At 41.4% G+C, this 18,957-nt stretch overlaps 1 protein-coding gene across 5 annotated transcripts in view; it reads right to left on the bottom strand.

The window, feature by feature from the left end:
• The window catches only part of iqsec1b (IQ motif and Sec7 domain ArfGEF 1b), a 222,139-nt gene that overhangs the window by 66,495 nt on the left and 136,687 nt on the right, over positions 1-18,957 (bottom strand). Inside the window, exon 1 of one of the 5 annotated variants that reach the window (XM_055010590.1) lies at positions 11,649-11,904. The exons of 3 other annotated variants lie outside the window; for them this stretch is intronic. In XM_055010590.1, the coding sequence (XP_054866565.1) occupies positions 11,649-11,725 (77 nt within the window). In that variant the 5' untranslated portion in view covers positions 11,726-11,904. Of the gene's footprint in view, positions 1-2,741; positions 2,896-11,648; positions 11,905-18,957 lie in introns of those variants that run through there. One more of the 5 variants, XM_035951860.2, reaches the window with a different exon arrangement.

Raw genomic sequence — 18,957 nt, 5'->3', positions numbered from 1 at the left:
TTCCTGCTGAGCCTCTTAAAGGGCCAGGCTACATCACTGTGACCGATGGGCTTGTACATGAACACAACTGTCTGTTAATGTTGAAGCTGTTTTGGTCTTTTTGCTGGAAAAATGTACATATTTCAGTTGGGGAAAGTGGAAACTTGGGGAAAAAGCAATCTCAGTTAGCCAGTCTATTCTGTAGAACGCACTGGTTTGGCTGCATTATATTATCATTCAGCTATAGGAGGAATAAAACACTCTGGCTTGTTTGTGCATCTTTAAACCAATTGCAGTAATAGTGGGCGGGGCTAAGAGAAGTATGCAGCTTTGGGGTTCCCTCAAAATAGTGATGGGTGGAATTCCTGCGGTGGAATATTTGCACAGAGGGAGACGAGCACTGTGATTAAAATAAATAATCCACCGAAAAAAAAAAAAAACTAGCAGGGCTAACTCACTGTACGATTCAGACCCTCGACAAAACTTTTTAGTTCCAGTTTCATTTTCTATTTGGTAGGTTGCTGCCAAGCTGGCGAAGTGTGGAAGGGCTGGAGAATGCCGACTGGAATGTGCCACACACATCTGGTGAATCGGACTTGGGAAAAGGTGATGTCACAAAGTGTGCAACATTATGTGACAGAGAAAATACCACTGATGAGTGACAAAAATAAATATCAGTATCAATAAAGAACTTAAGATGTTAAAGTGTTACATTTTAAAGTTGCAAACACTGTTTTTATAGCACAACATATCAAATATACTGCCCTGCAAAGTCAAGATTCAGTAACAATGTATTTGGTCAGAACAAGCTTAAAAACTGACATCAAACTTTCTCATTTTATTTTAAAATCCATCACAAAAAGGAACAAGTTTATGTTAAACTATATCTATAAAATATGCTTCAGCTCATTAGTCTAAACCTAATTTACTGACTTATTACAATCGGTTTGCTTCAACTTGCTTCACTATCAATGAAAATCAATGATTACAGCTTTAATTAGGTTTCAGAAACACTGAACGATGTCATTTTTTCCCGATGCCACTATTAATACCAAAATTTACCAACAACAGGAAGTGACACTTAAACTGAAAAAAATACAAAGCTTATTAAAGTTAGCTATTTAAATATTCCGCACATCTGACTTCAGCCTCTGGGTCCTGTGTGAGTAACTCTGTGGTCATTTTTAGCAGAGCAGACAGAAGGGACTCCAAGCCAAGAGGAAAAACCATGTAACTACGGTATTCGTGAGAACTAATCAGAGACGGAAAATGTCTGATGGCCAAGTTACACAAGATGGTGTGCGTGTGTTGTACCAGACAGGGATCAGAAATTCAATAAAACGCCTGGACTCCTGACAGTCCAGGGAGGAACATTTCTGTATTAAAGCGGGAACGCCAAGCTGTGGCTGTTCGACCCGTGGAGACTAGAATTACAGGCCAGAGCAGTTTATGAATGGTGATTGGCTACTGCTGACTCAGGCTGCTCTAGCCACAGTGGCCACTAATTTTAGCCTTGCTGTAGTGAAATCACTGTGTGGAACCATTAATGCTTTAACCCGTCCCCGATAGCATCTCTCATGGCCTGCTGTTCTGTTCTCAGCAGCACAGACAGAGGACACCACATGGAAATAAGAAGTGCAGCAAATCATCTTCCTGTCCTCTGCTGGATACTGAAGTCATATAAAGTTAAAGCAGCTGGCACACAGTTGAACAGCAGATCAACAGAATGCATCAGAATACGCAACAGTTTAAATAACCAACACTTAAAGTCAGTGGTTCCAAGTAAAGTTCCTCACAGGTCCAAGTTGTTCTGAGAATCCTAGACCTAACTGAGTGCATATAGTCCAGATTCTACTCAAGCATGCTGGGCATGATTTTCTTAAATTTCTAAGGGTCTGATTGGGTCAACTACATTTTGGATTGAGTCTAACTATCCTTGTGGGTCTTTCGGTGAGGCTTGGGTCAGCCCTTTAATCAGTTTTCTCCTTTTAGAAAATACTGAATGCCTGTCAAGTGTGTATACGTTTTCCATGTGTCTAAAATTGTGGAGCGAATTTAAAGACCTCAAACTGCCAACTCATGGTTGGAACACTATAGTTTCAGTCACAGGGTGAATCAACTTTCCAGACTACTCCTGATTGTTTGTTTTTCTTGCAAATTACCCCCAAAAATTACTTCATTAGGCTCATAAAAAATACTTATACAGAACAACAACAAAGAAATAATTTCACAGACTGGTAGACATGTGCAACTAATGACAAGGGTTTTGCTAGAAGGGTCACAGAAAATTTTTATCAAAAAAAAAAAAAAAAGCTATACATTTACTGGATCCATGGTAACTCAATTTAATATAATTGTAAATGGAGTACATTTGGATTTTTGGACTGTCTCAAGAACATCACTATTCACTATTGTGACATTTGAAACAATAACAAATTATTTAAAACATTAATACAAACTGAAGCTGTATTTATAATTCACTGAGATAATTTTGGAAGATAATAAGATAATCTTTGTCATAGCTTATTACAACTTTTGCAAAGTCCAAAATGTATTTATTCTTACTAGTTAAGGGTTACTATTAAAACTATAAAGCCTATATTGTCAACCTGACTTCTTCTGCAAGTATTTCATGTAAAAATGTTACATTCAAGTGTCCAAATATATTAAAAACTGTTCAGCCACCAGCAACAGCCTGATGGTTTTCCTTTCCCAGCAGCGCACCACCATGCTTTGGAGCTCTGCAGTAATAGGATCCCTACCTTATCGTCCGCACTGAAATGCAGTACTTCCACATTAGATTCCACATGCCCCTGACATCATTGGGCTGGAAACTTGAGATTTAAGTTCTCTGAATGAGAGACCCAAATGTTTTTACTCAACTGAGAGCCGAAAACAGTCTGCATGAGAGAGAAGCAGCACTCTTTCTACCAGCATCCACCCATGCCACTCCCTCTCTCTCTCCTCACTTGACCACAAAACATGTACTAGTCTTTGCTTGCTCCTGAGGAAAAATGACTAATTCTCCCTCCTGGAGGTTGGGTTACTTCAGTCACTGCTCCCATCTGAGTTCCCCTTTTTTTCTTCTTTTACTCAGCTTTTATAAAAGCAGACACAGCAAGTTGTTTCTGTCTGAGGAGAGCCGGGCAGAGACTTACCCAGCATTACCAAGTAAGGCCAGCTGCTAAGTGGACCAGACCGAGAGTAAAATCCCTCCTTGCTGCAGTGTGTAACACTAGCGCGTGGTCACATTCCACCAGCCGGCTGCAGCCCCTTCCTCAGCAGCATATCGCTTACTGATGCCACGCAATATATCATCTCTGTGGCTCTGTATGGGAGGTGCAGAGGTTTGGGTATTGTTTGCTGCCATTGTACCAGCTCCTGTAGTGTCAAATCTCACTCTCTTTCGCAAACTCTCAATAGATGGTATCTGACCTAAGGGGATGTGAAGCACAGTCCTGCTGAATGGGGGAAGTAGATCTTTGGGCACGCTACAGTGCGTCTGATGCGTCACTTAGCAGCCATCTCCAAACAAGGTGAAGGAGAATAAAACACCACAGGCGCAGGATAAAAGTCAACGCACTGAGTCAGCAGTGGACTGGAAGTTTAGTTGGAAGACATGGAAAATGTGATATGTGGAAGGGATGTAGAAAACATGAGGCGTCTCTCAGACCTTGAACAGTTAGTGATAATTACTGCAGCTTTGTTAAACTGCTAAAGTGACGGTTTTGTTTGATTCAGACACTGGTGACTTTTTGTCCAGACATGCTGAAACTGTGTCGTTACCATCCAACTCTGCAAGAGTTCAGGGAAGCAACAAAAACCAGCTGTTTTTGATTCAGCAAGTAATTTATTGCTTAGAAGCATTATTTACTGACAAAAGAGGCAAAACTGGAAAGAAATACCGAGCCTGTGGGTGTTGCTAAATCAATGAAACAAATGAAATAAAAAGAGTGTTCCAACTTGCTGAGTAAACTAGAAAAGAAAATAACTGAACTCCCTCCAAAAACTAAATACACAGGCAGCAGCAACCTAGTGTAGCTAAGTGTGAGCAGGTGTGTGAAATTAACTAAGCCTGGCCCAAGTTCCAGGAAGTTGGATGAATGCCTTAAGTACAACAAATCAAAGATGGAACAAAGTTATGAGTTACCACAAGTGGTTACAGAACACCTAAAGACAACGAGTAGTCCATAGCAGGTAGATATCGACAAGCACAAGGCTACAGGGAGCCACTAGCTAGAGATTACAGAAACACACAGACAATGTGTAACCACACAGGACACAAGCTAGCGAGGTATCGCACAGAAAATGCTAGGACAACAAGAAGACCCAACTTAAGCTACTCACATTAAATCACAGCTGCCAAGACTGACAAGTTAATACACATTTATGCCCAGTTGTTGTGATTGCTGCAGCTTGATGGGAGCACATGACTGGCCAACAGTCTAGGACAGCGACTGGCATATTTGAAGTTGCATGCCAAACCAGAACACGTAAAAACACACAAGTTGGGGAAAAGGGGCAGAAGGTCCCAGGGTATGTACAATATTTAGCATCCAACTTGTTAGGCTAGATGGTAGGGAAGTTACATCAAATAAATGAGACCCTTATGGTCCTGTTAAGCTGTGTGGGCAACTGGCCCTGATCTCTGCGTTGCACCAATTCCCAACCATTTTTTTGCTGAACTGGTCAGCATATGTAAAAACATCAGTAAATTGAAATCTTGTACATGCCTATCCGCTTGTGTTAATGCACTCATTCCGACTTGTTCTGTCTTGACAATAATACAAAAAGATTACAGGCTCTGACCGGGAAAGATCCATGTCTTTCATAGAAAAGTGAGCGGCTTATTCTGACATGAACTCGACACCTTAAATTGCTGTCAGATTAATGGAAAGGGGTGCGTGTCTTAAAGAGGCTTTAGCTGTGAACAGCTGTGCAGCCTGCAGATCCTCTCCAATAAAATGAGTGAACAGAAAAACACGCCTCTGTGCTGCAGCAAAGGATGCATGATCTTCATGAATGCAGAGTAACTGAAGATGTAGAGAAGTCAAAGGATGAGACCTAAGAGATGAAAGAAGCTCGACAGAATTACTTTTGTTCTGTAATAAAAGAAAGCCTTGAAAAAAGTGAGAATGTCTTAATAGAGTGCTTACATGTACACTGAAAAGAGTCAGTGGTTACTAAGTGTAATAGTTCCTTGTGCTTATAATGGCTGTGAAGGGACTGAAGCAGAGTGGTAAGGCCTCAAATCGGTTTCAGATGAAATTTGGAATCTATTTTTGCACTGATAAAGGGCTGAGTTTTGTCCTCCATTATTTACACTGGAATTGTTTTATGAAGGGTTCTTTCTGTGCCCAGTATGAACAAGAGGCACAATTACATCAACTAGTAACCCTTCACTGTACATATAGCCCAAATGACTTCTGTTTTACAATAGAATTAGACTTGAACCTATCTTTTTAACCAAACAGCATTCGTCTTTTTCAAGTTGCACTACTTAAAGCACCATACAGCAGTGTGCTAGGGTCGCTCACTAGTAAATATCTTAAAATATGTACTTTTGTCATCCTTGAAAATGGCCCTGAAAGAGGTTTCATGGGTGCAGTTCTTGCAATCAGAACAGTCTGAAAGATTTTGCCTGCCCTCAAACTGCTTGCAAGTATCCCCACTGGAAAATGGGCCACTTACTTAATAAGCTAAAAGCAAAAAAAAAAATCATGTCTATTGCCATATTAACTTCCACGCTGCAGTGTATTTGTGTTTGGTTTGGCGATAAATGTGTATACCAATGTGTTTGACTTTACACTTAATAAGATAAAATCAGCTACTGTATGAGTTAATCGTACGTCATCAGTCCTAAGTAAGTGGTTGCAGCTGAGCATACCAAATGTCTCAAACAAACTTCAGCTGCATGTAAAGGATATGCTGACATGCAGTAATGCAAATCCTTACAGCGACCATGTGAGAAGTTTGCCTTTGTTATTTTAGACGTTTAAGAATAGCCAAGTATTTTCACTCCCTGTTGGCCTCTTTGGCCTTCCTCTGAGCAGCTGCCAAACATTTTTCTGTCTGTCTGTCTGTCTCTGACCCCGACTTTCATGGCAGGGTCAACTGTTACTAGTTAGAAAGAATGCAAATATGAAGCCTCGGAGACCAAAATCCTCCCTTTGATGAAGTGTATCTTGTGTCCCTTTATGCAATATTACAATACACCAAAGAAACGAGCAGAAGCAGATGTATTATGGCAGATGTAATTAATACATAATAAAAACTAATCAACAAAGGGAACATCACTCGCTACAGGCCACGAAGCTCTGGATTACAGACACACTGCAGCTCCGGAGGGTTGTACTGCCACACTTGTACAGTTTCACACAGCAGATCAATTTGACAGGGGCTTCAGACTTTGATGTTTCCATTTCACGCCATGAAGAAAAACCACAGACAGAGTGGATGATATCAAACTGATCGCTACAAGCCGTATCTGATGCTGGGTAGTGCAGCATGGGTGAACAAGTTGTTGGTGTATGAGCTGTGAGATGTTGGCAGGAACACAGTGTGCACAAATACGTTCCGTAACAGAGTTGCATGGGGCACAAGGTATGCAGACAGTGGTATACTCTTTAGTCCCCACAACTACATACACATCTTGTAGGTTTTGTTTATTAAAGGCTTGCCTGCCACTCCAGATTGCCAGGAAGTATAATACATAGTGAAAGCGTAGTATTTGCAGACTTATATAAATGAAAATTACACACAAGAAAGTTTTGAGATTGTAAATAAACTGACTTAGCTACACCGGCTGAATATGACAGAGGTCAGCATCATATCTCACTTTGAGGACCAACACATTCACAGATCTTTGTTCCATTTGGCCCGTAAACAAATTTACTAGCACTCTTTTAAGATGCCACTTAAATACAACATTTCCCCTTAAACTATTCAGTACAGTGGCTGCTGCTGTGCCCTTCTTCTCCAGTTTGTTATTCAGTGGCCTCCTCTGAGCCCCAATAACCAAATTAGGGTCATTCCCATTATTTGGGTGAGTCAGTGTGAATTCTGAAAGGCACCAGAGATTTATCAGCGATTCATCTGCATTTATAAGGACTTTGGGCTAGCGCCGCTGGGATCAGTGTGCGAAAAAGAAGGGACCTGCTTCATGCTTTTAGAAAGCCTTTTGATGTCCTCAATTTAGCGGAGACTGCTCCCTCCAGTCCACAATGAGCAGGGAATATTAAAGGCTGTGGCTCTGTCTGTTAACTTCAGATAAAAACACTGTAATCAGATGAATCCTTGAGGAAAAGGGCAAAGCCTCGATCTTTGTATGGGTGAACTGAAATGCATAAAGGAGCCACTTTAATGGTGGGGTTGAGGTCACATCCACCTGGGAAAAAGTGGATGAGCCAGAAAAGTGAGGCAGAGTGGAGGGGGTGGGTGTGATTATTGAAGGGTTTTGGGGGAGAATATGTGTGTGTGGAAGGAATGGGTGAGGGGAGATCTTCAATGCCGATGAACTACCGCATTTGGACAGTTTGATGAGGGCCAGTGACCCACGACAGCAGAGAGGTTAGAGCTCTATCGAAGAGTTTTTCACTTCACTGCCTTAACTCAAGCTCTCAGTCCGGTGTGATCACAGGTTCCCCTCACGCCCCGTCAACACAATACCCATTATCGTCAGCTATTAACACACAGTTAAGTGCAGGTTGACAGATTGACCAGTGGGGTCATTGATCTACTGAAGTCAAGAGGAAAACAGAGGGATGTTACTACAAAAACCTTGCAGACAAATCATGTTACACCTTTAAATGTCTTGTCATGTTTTGCTTAATATTGTATTAATTTTATATACTATTGTTTGTTGTTTATAATGGCTCACTGAACATCTTCCTATGGGGCAACAATTGACAATTTGCCTAAATTGGTTTCCCTCTAATGGCGTCTAGGTATTAAGATACTGTAGTTTTGTTTTTATTTGCTTGGACTTTAGGATTATCCCAACCCCAATACATTGGGGGTGAATCAAATGTTGTTTGTGATAATGAGCACTGTGAAATGCCATTTAGTCCATGGTGCCTTGCTGTACACTGTTTTCATCACTTCTTTTGGTAAAAAGTAGTTCCAAGGGAAAAAAATCCATTTTTAAACCTTGACAAGCAATGAAAACTGCATTGAAATAGGAATGTAACTGAAGGGCAGCAACTATGGCTTGAAATTTAACACAATAGAAATACATTAAACTTGCATTTCCAATGGCCAGCAGGGGGGAGCTCATGTTGTTGCAAAAACAAATCAGATTGCATAGAAGTCTATGAGAAAATTACCCTACTTCTCATTTGATTTGTTACCTAATTTAAGTGAATTCAGATATTTGGCCATAAACAAATCCTTCAGACAAGTTTTACTTTTGAATTGATGCCTGAAGAAAAGTCAGGAAAGCAAAGTCAGAAAGATACACCATCTTGGCAAATCTCAAATGACATGTTTACTATTTTGCCTCAATTTACTGGTTAGTTCGGTAAGATATCAATTCACCACCAGACCATCCGAAGGGTCATGCATGGCTGATAAAATCGGGAGGTAGACAAAAAATGACCTAAAAGGGCCATACTGTCCAAAAAACCCCAATAAACCAGCTAACAAATTGACAAAAATTCAATACATTGTGGGTTATCTTTAAATATATTTATGTACATTCTTTAACATCACTGCTAGACCTAAGTGAAAATTTATTCTTTTGGTTGTGGTGATGAGACAGACACATCTTATGGCCTGCTGTTGTTTTTGTGGTTCAACAGTATCATGAGCACTGTTGTCCTTTGTGTACAGCCTCATGCTGACCTGATCTGATCACTGTACAGCTCCCAAAACAGAACCCCGCAGCAAATGAACATTTTCCAGTTCCACCACGCTCCAAAACAACACAGCTGTTGAGTTTGGCTCGTCCTCAAGCCTAATGAAATGTGTCTCCACCATCCAATCACTGACCAGTATTTAAATGAAAAACACCCGAGCATTAAGCCGTGCCGTCATGGGGTGATGTTTTTTTGTTCCTCCTCCCTCAGAGACATGGCTGCATGGGGGGATGGGTGGAACCATGAGCAAATATGGCCTTGAGGTGGATGAGATGCTCTTCTCTTCATCACATATTACCCCTCTTTGATTACCATTTTCTAAACCAGACAAAGAGTTAGCACACTTCAGCTGACCACACAGATGTGTTTCTCATTACATGGAGCAAATAAGTTGAAACAGAGGTCTGGAAAAAATGCATAGATGAGCTTCCATGCAGAGTGCGCCACTTATTTTGGCTGCAGTATCATAAACTGTAAAACCCATCTGATTTTGTTGTACTAATTGCTGTAATGGATTTTTTTGAGCCACAACGAAAGCGACAGCTCTTAATATCCTGATGTGGAAATGATGGGGGTGGGGGTCTGCAGTGATGGTGTTCACTCAAAATGGTGATGGGAGATTGTTTTGGTGCAGCATTTGCATACTGGGAAATGAGCCCAGCCATTAAAATGGCTGATTCACTGAATTCCCTGACAAATCATAGAGGGGAGCTTATAATCCCAACCTTCAACAAAATGTGAAATTTTGCAGACTTATACCTGCAATCTACAGTCCAAGACTAAAAATTACTTTTGCTCTTTGCTGTGGATAATATGAGTTAGCTGAGAAATTGTGAACAACAGGAAGCATAAACCTTGATTACTTTTCCAAAGAACAAAGTGTTGATTTTGTCTCTCGTAGCTGATGAGCTAACAGTAGCTAACGTTGACAACATGGCAGTGACAGACTGAACAAAGCCTGACCAACAAACACAAACCAAGGACACAGATCAATAGGTAAAGTGCTATATCATTGTATATATCTATCTTGCAATCACTCCTTGCAGTGGACAACCTGGATTCAAGATTCAAGACCTTCATTTATCACGAACACAATTATACATAGCATAATGCACAGTGAAATGCATTGTGTACCTGTTCCAAACCGAGACAATAAGGATAAAGAATAAGAACACACAATAAATAAATAAATATATATATATATATATGTATATATAAATTAGCAAATTAAATATATAAATCAAGTCAGATAGTGCAATAATATATATACAAGGTGAAAATGAATGGATATTAAACATAGGAATCACTACCGTCATGTAAACTGCATGAACCGCTCTTGTGTTGCTGGTCACATAAGTTAGCTTTGGTTAATACACATTTCACTCATAAAAATTAAAATTAGTTAAACTAATTTGATTTATCATCTGGCCCAAGATTGGTGGGGTACTCCATCTGTTTAGTCCTGCACTTCCATAATGAAAACCTGTCAAGTTGTGAAAAAAGAATCAGACCAGCAAAGACTGATTAGTCCTGTCTGTGGTTCCATCCATACAAACAGTTTCACTTTGAAACACATAACGTCTGCTAACTTTACGCATAGTGTCCGCATTCCTCCTCAGTTTTAGGACCCGTAAAAAAGAGACTTATCAAAACAAAGCCGTTGCCTTTTAAATTTTAAAGACCGTAAGGGCTAACCCTCACCCTAAAATTTGGGTAAAAATTGCAGAAGCAGAGTTGTAGAAAATATGATGCAGACACAAATTGACACTTCCTGATTTGATGATACTGTGACTACATCTCGTTTCCTCATTGGTCACACTCCTATCATGAGGCAGTTTTCAGAAGAAACAAACATAGATGTCACCCTTGATTACCAGAGGTTAATTCGACATGGTCCTAACTGGCTTTGTTGACTTTGTTGTCTCAGCTGGAGGATATTGTGCAGTTCAAGAAATCTTTGGTCTTACTTTTCATTCGGACAGTTTTCTTTTGTAGTATTTTCTACAACTAAGCAACCACCCCTGTGCTTCATGTTAACACGTGCACCAGTATACCCAGTAAACAGGAATGGTGACGTGTTTTCAGGTCTTAGTACAGATTATTTTCGAAACGGTGTGAAAATGCTCTTCCTCCTAATTTCCATTTTACAGTGAGTTTTAGTTTGGATGTAGCTTTACATTGCCTTTTTTCATTTCACTCTCCCTCTCAGGTAAATCCTTATGTCCTCCAATCTGAAGGATTTCGGTTAAATATTTATACCTTCATGGCATCTCTAGGGTTATGTAATAGTCTAGCTGAGTAGGACAGCATCCCCTACCAGCACAGTATAAAAACAGACACAAAACTGAATTGCAAGCGGCTGGACAGACTGTGTACTGTACTAGACAGGGGCCACAGAGCACGTGTCGCCTCATGCTGCCGAGCCAATAACTGTGAGTGGGACCACACACAATGGACTGAATACTGCTCTGGAGCTTGTTGGGGGCAAACCACAACAATAGTGCTTCCATTCAGACCATTGACCTTGCTGACACGTGGGCCCTTTGTCCCTATTTCAGCCCCTCTTAACATGGAAAAAGCACAGGGGACTGGAACGTGGTAGCTGTCTGTGGTTCATGACCGGTTCAAACATGACACTTTACATTAACGTCTATACAAAGAACCAGAAGCCTATGAATTACATTAACACAGAGTTACTGCATCAAACTGACATGAGGTTCGAATCCATTTTTTAGAAACAAATTTAACAAGCCGCGTCTTTTCCCTCGACAAGGAAAAAAGGCAAAATTGGAAGTTTTATAATCAGCACCTTACCTCTTATAGAAACCATGCAGAGGCTGCAGACAGAGGAACTGCCAGTAATCCAAACAAAAAGCTTTGAACTTCAACATTTTGTCAGCCAGTTACAAAGGCTTAGATTAAAAGTGTCATTCTGTCTAGGGTCCATAAAAAAGAAGTTGCTTAAAAGGAAAGAACAAAGCAAATCCTGCACAGTTTAGACTGTGTGGCAACAACACTGACAGCCCACATGGTACAGTCCCACCTCAGCATCTGCCTCTGTGTATCTGGGCCACTTGGAGGGGGCTGAACCTGCATCCCTCTGCTGCCTTTGTTAATGCTGAGCCATCCTGTGCTGTATGTCCAGTTATAAGCTCCTAGTGCCTTGATAGAGATGTCAGCCACTGGTCGCCGTGGCCTCCACTAGAGTTGCAAAAGATTTGTCCCAACGCAACCTTCTGTTGTACGAACCCTTGTCCTACTCCTTCTCTCCACTCTGTCTCAGTCAGTCAATAGCAGAGGAGGTTCCTGTCTCCATCATCGCTGCTCCTCTGAGTTGAGTTACAGCTGCTCCTATTGTCTGAGCAGCCACACTGACAAGGTCTGACTCTGCTGCGCCTCGCTGGGCCAACAAAGCACACAAAGGCCTCCCTCGGTGGCCGTATCAATTAGGTTTTATCAGATGCTGCACAGCCTGTGCCAGCCCAGCCTGCTCGGAGACGAGCTAATCAGCAGCAGCACATGGTGCGCAGAAGGGTAAATCCGGCACCCACGAGGGCCAACCTCGCACATATTCATGTGTACATAAAACCTCAAGCTGGTTGCCACGACAACCATCAACACGGCATTTAAAAGACACTGTTGGACCCTTGATATGGGTCTTGCTGATTGGATGAAGAGCAGAGGTGAGTGTCAGCACGAGAAGAACCTACAAGGCCTGTGATCTGAAATTGGGTGCATATTTGTAAAATCAATAAATAAATCTCAGTTTAATAGTTGTCTTCACATTTCCGCAGTGATCATAATCAATAATTATGTTTTATCAACACAAACTCCTTGTAAAACTTGTCAAAATAACACAGCATAAACTGAAACAGACAACTACAGATGCATTCATGAATTAATGATGATTACAGAAACACAGGTCATCAATAGTTTAGGGTTACATATGTTCCCTCAAGTACAAATCCACATCTTGCAACAAATCATAATGTTGGAGTGTCATGTAGCTTTGGAACAGGTTTTACATGAAATAAAAAGCAAAACTGTGATTCAAAGCCAAACTTTTCTTGAGTTCTTGTCAATACAGCACCAGTGAAGAGTGCTTTCTATCCAAGAGAACTCTTCATTCAGCTGAAATGGGTCATCGTTTTTTACCTTTACCACTGCTAAACATGGTGCCATGGTCACTCTCTGTTTAACACAGATATCTCCGTTAGATGGGTGTTGTTGCTCTCTGCCATGATGATTCAGCTGTCAGTGACATCCTGGCAGAGACACTTAATGCAGCGTTGCTACAGCTTTCAGATTCGGCTCCATCGGCTCACAGAGCCATGGAGCAGGTCGGGTGGGGAGTCGCACGAAGCGATACAGCAATTATTCAGCCTGGCACACGGCTTTGAAGTGAGAACAGACAGCATTTTGTAAAAGGCTGTGAGTCATGAAAACAGCTGAGATAAGTTTACAGTAGTGAGCAGCACACTGAGGGATGATGCTGCAGACTAAAACACAAAACCCCATTCCATTCAGTATGTTACATGGATGAACAAGTTGTTTAAAGAGCTAAAATAATAAATGGAAACAATTTTTTTTGGTAATTAAAGTCAACATAATACTAGATTGGGATCCTTCAGTTAATGAATACAGGCTCGTACAGGAATGGTAAAGGGCTCTCAAGCGATTTAGAGTCTCACTTCCTTAAAGTTGAGGGATTTACAAGTCATTAAAAATGAACTTCAAAGAAATCCAAGGATGGACAAATTGGGGTTGTAAGCAGAAATCGATGAGCCATCAATACTGTGGCAGAACCTTCCATGTACATTTGTGCAGAACTGTAAGTTTCCAAAGGACTTTCCAGATATCTGTCCAAGAAATCCCATAAAACTAGTTATATACTAAAAATACAGCCTTCAAATGCCACTAAAATAATGATTAGAATCTACAAAGCATTTGGCAGTGAGGAAAAAACTAACAGTGAAAAAGAGTACAAACCACAAGTCTCTGTTCCATGAAATCAATTTAACTTTGATTTAAACCAGGGGCCATATAAGACAATGCTTTTTGTCTGATAACAAAGGTTCCTTTCCCCCCACAAAGCCTGTATCATAAGCAGTTTCAAATAAGTGTTCAGAGGCTGAATGGCTTCCACATTTACAAAGACTACCTTCATCTGTCAAAGAGGGTGGATGCCAACACAAAAATCAGCCACAGATTCACCTAGGAGCAAAAAAGCCTCAAACACACTAGATCCTATAGTTCTCACAAGACAGCTTAGTAGCATCTTGAGTTTCTACACATTGCCCCACCTTTCTACAACTACACCCAGTTTGTAACAGAGTTTCAGATGAAAAAAAAGTATACTGTCTATGCCCAAGCTAATAAAACAGCCCAATTACATCATCTACGCTGTTTCTGTGGACCTTTTGGAAAACAGTGCCAAAGCCACAGAAAATATTCCAGGAGGGCTTTTGGGTTCTCCTTAGAAAACATTAGGTGACTCACAGTTAGAGCTGTTCTCCAGCTTGGGTAGACATGAAACTCTCCTGGTTCAGTCATTAATAGAAAACAAATTATTGATTGTAAGCGTCTGGTTCTTTGGTTAAAAAAGTTGAAGGTGCAATGATTCATCCATTTTTCTGCCTATCCGGGGTTGGGTCACGGTGGCAGCAGACAAAGCAGGACACCCCAGCTGTCCCCCTCTCCTGCAATGCTTTCCAGGTCTTCCTGAGCTATCCTGTTGTTCCTAGGCCAGATGAGATATATAATAAGTTCTGGGCATGCCCCGTAGTCTCCTCCCAGGCAGACATGCTTGGAAAATCTCCAAAGAAAGTCTGCCCAGAGGAATCCGAACCACTTCAACTGGCTCCTTCCTCCTCCTCCTTGGACACTACCCAGAGCTCATGTCTATAGGTGAGGGTTGGGACATAGATGGACTGGTAAACTGAGAAGTTCACTTTCCAGCTCAGTCCCCTCTTCACCATGACAGTCCAGTAAAATGCCCACATTACTACTAATGCTGCCCCAAGCCTCCTGTCCATCTCACACTCCATTTTCCCATCACTCATCAATAAGATCACAAGATACTTAAACTCTTTCACTTGGGGGATCAACTCTGCCTAAACCCAGAGGAAGCATTCCACCGGTTTCCGGCAGAGAACCATGGCATCGGAAGAGAACAGCAGGTGCAATCATGTGCACATTAAAATCTGAGATATAAATTAATTACAACTTCCAAGCATTTTGGCAAGAAACATGAAAAACCCACCTTGACATTCTGCTATGTGCAGCACTAAGGCCAGGTGGACGCTAAAGAATACCTCTCAAACACAATCTGCACATTTAAGAAGTTCACCTTTGTGGCCTCTTTGTGGCTCATACTTATGTAACTGTCCAATGAGCATGAGGGTATTGTAAAATGTTGTACAAAACATGGTTTCTCAGAAGCAAGGTTGAAACAAAGTGGCCATACCATAAACCTACGTGTTACATTGTCCAGATGCGTCCTGTTGTTTAATGTTGGAAACACTAAGGATACCATTGAAAGAAAAAACAGAAATGGAAAAACAGAATAGGAGGAAATGGCTGCATGACTTAGCAACTGAGCTTGATGTGTTAAAAGGTTTCTAATGTCAGATTGCTGCAATGCTGTAAATGCAGAGTCTAACATGCTTGCCTGAATTTAAACAGGAGTTAATGGACTGCTGTAAAATGTAATTTCCTTTTCATTTATGTTGTACTGCAAGACAGCAGGTTATGGACTGGGCCACACATGTTCCTCTTGCCTTATTAAGGACCAATGTAAACACTGCCCTTTGTGTCGGTGACAGTCTGAGGGGAGCATCTGGGGCAGCACATTACTGAGCAGACGGAGCAGCCCGATGGGACACCATCTATCATGTGGTTCTCCAGAGCCTGAGGTCTGAGCACGGGCAGAGTGAGACATCAGCTATGGCCGATCACCTCTTTACTCGGGGGGAAAAAAAGGAAACCCCATGTCGGAGTTCTTAATTATTCTTAATTACTATTGCTTCATTCCTGTTGTTTAAATCCCATTGTGAACTCATCATGGGTTTAATGTAAAAGCAAGATGATAAAATAGTTTGTACTTGATAAATTATCACATGTCACGCTGACATCATCTAGCAGCCATTACATTCCTGTGGTAAAGGATCCAAATTCTGCTTTGTTGGCTGTACACAGTGCAACTCTTCCTGCACCCAGCTGTGGGGTGGGGTGGAGTGAAATGAGCTGGAGGAAAGCATTATGGTAATAACTGCAGAATCCATTTGGCACCTGGGAAGGACAAGCCCTTCACTCCAGCTGAGCTGTGCTTTAATTCACAGGCTTTAACTGGCTTGTGCCTGGGAATCAACATACCCAGTCGTACACTACTACAGTAATACCAGCAGCAGAGCAGAGACTAATAATCAGCACTATGGATATCCTCTTCATTAAGAACAAGACTGTCTTGATATGCTATAAATTTAGGGAAACCACACAGTGCTACCATGTAGTTCAATGGGTAATGTGGGTGTTGGATCACTGTTATGAACCATGTCATTTGGGCCCAAAGTCACAAGAAACTTAATTTTAACACCATCCTTGAGCTTTGCCTCTTCTGTGTATATGTAGTCTGTCTTTTCCCCAGGTCTGTTCTCTATATGGTACACGGTAAAGGTCTTAACATTTTTCTTGCACTCTCTGAAAAAAAATGCAAAATCTTGCTAGAAAAATTGGATCAAAAAACTCTTGCTTTCTGGGCCAAGCTCCTAAGGGCAGACTGTTGTCAAGTTTCATCCCTACGGGTCAAATAAACACTGCTGTTGAATGATTCTGCAAAGATTGCGTTTAACGGTAACTATTTTCAACATCCCGTGCCATCATTTCTACTAAATTTCCGTTCCTTTCAACATGCACAACCACATCCAACACCATGACTGCCTCTGAAAAAACACTGGAAAGAAGTGTGAGGCTTTATCCCCATAATTTTGCTTCTCGCCTTTCTTTGACCCTCAAGTGTGACTGTTTGATACAGATATATCCAATTTTGCCTTCAGATACATTTAGACAATGTCATACCAATTTGTTTCAAACATACACCCACCTTAAAAATACAAGGTTTTGTGTCCAGCCTGCTGCCAGAGCGAATGTTGATATTGGATAATTCAATCACAATATTCTTAAAAGGGGTTCTTTTCACATGCATGCAGATAAATGTTATCGCAGAGAAACCATGGATATTAGGCAGCGAAAATCTTGTTACTTGTATAAATTAGGTTTTCTTCTGACAAAAGTATCTGTAGCACACTTCTTTACTACCCTAACCTCAACCTTTTACTCTGTGCTTTGTGCTACACCAGCAATATGACTTCCCTCATTGCTACTAAACATCGGAACTTAAAGTAACTCACATGTTCCTCCAAACAGAAAATAGTCCTCTGGAAATCCCTACATCCATTTTAGCACAATGCAAAGCATACTGGATCTGCCGGCAGGTCAACCTTAATGACGGAGCTCAATTTCACTTTAAATGTGTAAATACTGCCAGTGTTGCAGTTTCATCCTCCAAATGCTGTCTTTCTATAAATACAACACTGACAGTTTTGGAAGATAATTTCTAATCACTCGCTAAATGCTACAAACTTAAAATTGGAGCCGTGGGATTTCGTTCCAAGCTGCAACACTGTGAGACAAAGTCCCTGCTGTACCGAATGTATGTGTGATGAAACTCTCGAGCCTGAACATAAGCTGAAACTGGCAGCCGCATACAGCCACATGAGGCCCAGAGACACAAAAAACATTTTATTCAAAGCCAGTGAAACACTCGTTAGGATGTTGCTGACGAGCACATTGAGCTTCTCCTCCAAAGTAACTGCCATTGAGAAGATGTCAATATCAGGCAGAGGCTCGGTTCATGAAGAAAGGCAACGTCTGGAAGTAATTGCTTAATCACGACACATTCACAGCCTCTAGCTTTTAGCAATTCCAGAAAAAAAAAAACATCTAAATAATGTTATTCTTCCCATATATCAAACTCTACTGTTTGTAGAACATGATTCCTTCCCACTCCAGCAGGAGCAGATTATTGGAAAAATACAGCGGTTAGTATTTCCTTGAGAAAACCGGCTGAGGCAACAAACCTCCACCACACTGTTCTGCTGATTCAGTTGGCACAACAGATCCCATTATCTTGTTTATCCTCATGGAAATTTAACAGTTTAACTCATGACCTACATTTTCTCATCAGATTCAGGTCTCAGGCAGGCAGGGAGAAGTGTTGTGGGTGAGTTCAGAGGCAGTCAGAAAATTTGCATGATATGATCAAGCTAAGAATTTGATGCCTTGTTCCCCCTGGATGCGAAGGCAAAGCTTTATAGGCATGACTGAGAAAGAGTGAGGAAGACACATTACTATTACCACACGGAGGTGGCATCCCAACCCTGACCTGCTCTCCTCGGAGTTCATTAAAGTCCTCGCTTTCCTGCATCCCTGTCAGATACAGGGTGTGTTCTCTACTCTCCTACTGTGTCTGGACACTGCATTAATTCCCCACTAAGAATAGAGCCAGATAAACAGAGATAAACAGCCCAGCATTGGCATTATCATCACCTCTGCAGTCCGAGCTCAAGGAAACCAATAAAGATGGCCCGTGGCGTCCCCGCTCGGCCCTAACAGCCCCCATGAGCCTCTGTTGCCACCCGAGGGACCACCACCCGTGTAATTGCAGCTATTGTGAGGCCAAGAGGAGCCAGCTGAGGTCTGAGCAGAAAGAGTAGGCAGCCCTGTATGTGCACACGAGACACTGATTGATGGCTATCTGCCTCAGCTTCAGGCCTCAGCTCCAGCTCTGCCCAGAGGTCTGAGCTCTTTTCCTGAAGATCCTTCTGACTGAAGACAGAAGCTTTATACAACAAAGCTCTGGGTGATGCTCCTAACAGCTCTCTTTAGCCTCATTTGACACCTTTATTCAAGAAAGAGTTGTCATATGGAGAAGTAGAGGTGTTGCACATGGATTATTTAATACGTTACATTTATTGTAATGCAAAGGGAAAAATTCAAAACCACCTCCCTTAATAGAAAACATTTCTGTCCTAATTAATATCACAATTCTGTCTCACACCGGCAG

The sequence above is a fragment of the Amphiprion ocellaris genome, chromosome 5, assembly GCF_022539595.1.
Source record: "Amphiprion ocellaris isolate individual 3 ecotype Okinawa chromosome 5, ASM2253959v1, whole genome shotgun sequence".
Lineage (NCBI taxonomy): Eukaryota > Metazoa > Chordata > Actinopteri > Pomacentridae > Amphiprion > Amphiprion ocellaris.
Note: the sequence above shows the minus strand (reverse complement) of the source record. Positions and strands in the feature narration are given on the sequence as shown.